At 42.5% G+C, this 1,052-nt stretch overlaps 1 protein-coding gene across 1 annotated transcript in view; it reads right to left on the reverse strand.

The window, feature by feature from the left end:
- Positions 1 to 1,052, reverse strand: part of LOC108516802 (bromodomain and WD repeat-containing protein 3-like) — a gene marked incomplete at its 3' end in the record, with an annotated part of 86,974 nt that overhangs the window by 71,815 nt on the left and 14,107 nt on the right. Inside the window, exon 2 of the mRNA XM_017854446.1 lies at positions 71 to 221. Coding sequence (XP_017709935.1) covers positions 71 to 221 — 151 coding nt within the window. The remainder of the gene's footprint in view (positions 1 to 70; positions 222 to 1,052) is intronic.

Consider the following 1,052-nt stretch of genomic DNA (forward strand, 5'->3'; position numbering starts at 1 on the left):
CTCAACCTAAAAATAAGCTACTCTCCACTCCTTTCTCTGATATCACAGTTCTAAATTCTGAAAATCTCACCTTTGGCATCCCGTAGCAGAGACTGCCGACCGACACCTAATAATGTCTGTACCCCAGGAACACTCTGAGGGATCTCTTTATCTAGTAAAGGACCAATTCTCTCACAAATTTTAAGGAGGTAGTCTGGAGGAATGTGTGCATTTGCTGCCACCTAAAAAAGTACACAGGAAAACACGTTTATTTGGTTTAAAATATAAATCTATTCTACTACTAAACTGTTCTATTATAGAGCGAAGTACAGTTTTAAAATATGGAATCAGGCCTGGGCATGGTGGCTCACGCCTGTAATCCCAAAACTTTGGGAGGCTGAGGCAGGTCGATCACTTGAGGTCAGAAATTCGAGACCAGACTGGCCAACATGGTGAAACTCCGTCTCTACTAAAAATACAAAATTAGCCAGGCCTGTTGCTGCGAACCTCTAATCCCAGTTACTCAGGAGGCTGAGGCAGAAGAATCACTTGAACCCAGTAGGTGGAGGTTGCAGTGAGCCAAGATTGTGCGACTGCACTCCCATCTGAGCAACAAAGCAAGACTCTGACTCAAAAAAAGAAATAAAAAAATAAAAATAAATAAAATATGGAATCAGAGCCGGGCGCAGTAGCTCAGGTAGATAATCCCAGCACTTTCAGAGGCCAAGGCAGGTGGATGGCTTGAGCCCAGGAGTTTGATACCAGCCTCAGCCATACAACAAAACCCCATCTCTACAAAAAAAATACAAAAATTAGCTGGGTATGGTGGCTGCACCTGTAGTCTCAGCTATTCGGGAGGCTGAGGTGAGAGGATCACTTGAGCCCCAGAGGCAGAAGTTGCAGTGAGCCGAGACTGCACCACCACACTCCAACCTGGGTGAGAGAGAAAGACCTCGACTAAAAAAAAAAACAAAACAAACAAACAAAATACATATGTGTGTGTGTGTGTGTGTATTCCATATACTTATGGAATCAGAAGAGAATTTTTTTTCTTTTTTTTTTTTTTTTTTTTT

The sequence above is a fragment of the Rhinopithecus bieti genome, unplaced genomic scaffold, assembly GCF_001698545.2.
Source record: "Rhinopithecus bieti isolate Rb0 unplaced genomic scaffold, ASM169854v2 scaffold_39436, whole genome shotgun sequence".
NCBI lineage: Eukaryota > Metazoa > Chordata > Mammalia > Primates > Cercopithecidae > Rhinopithecus > Rhinopithecus bieti.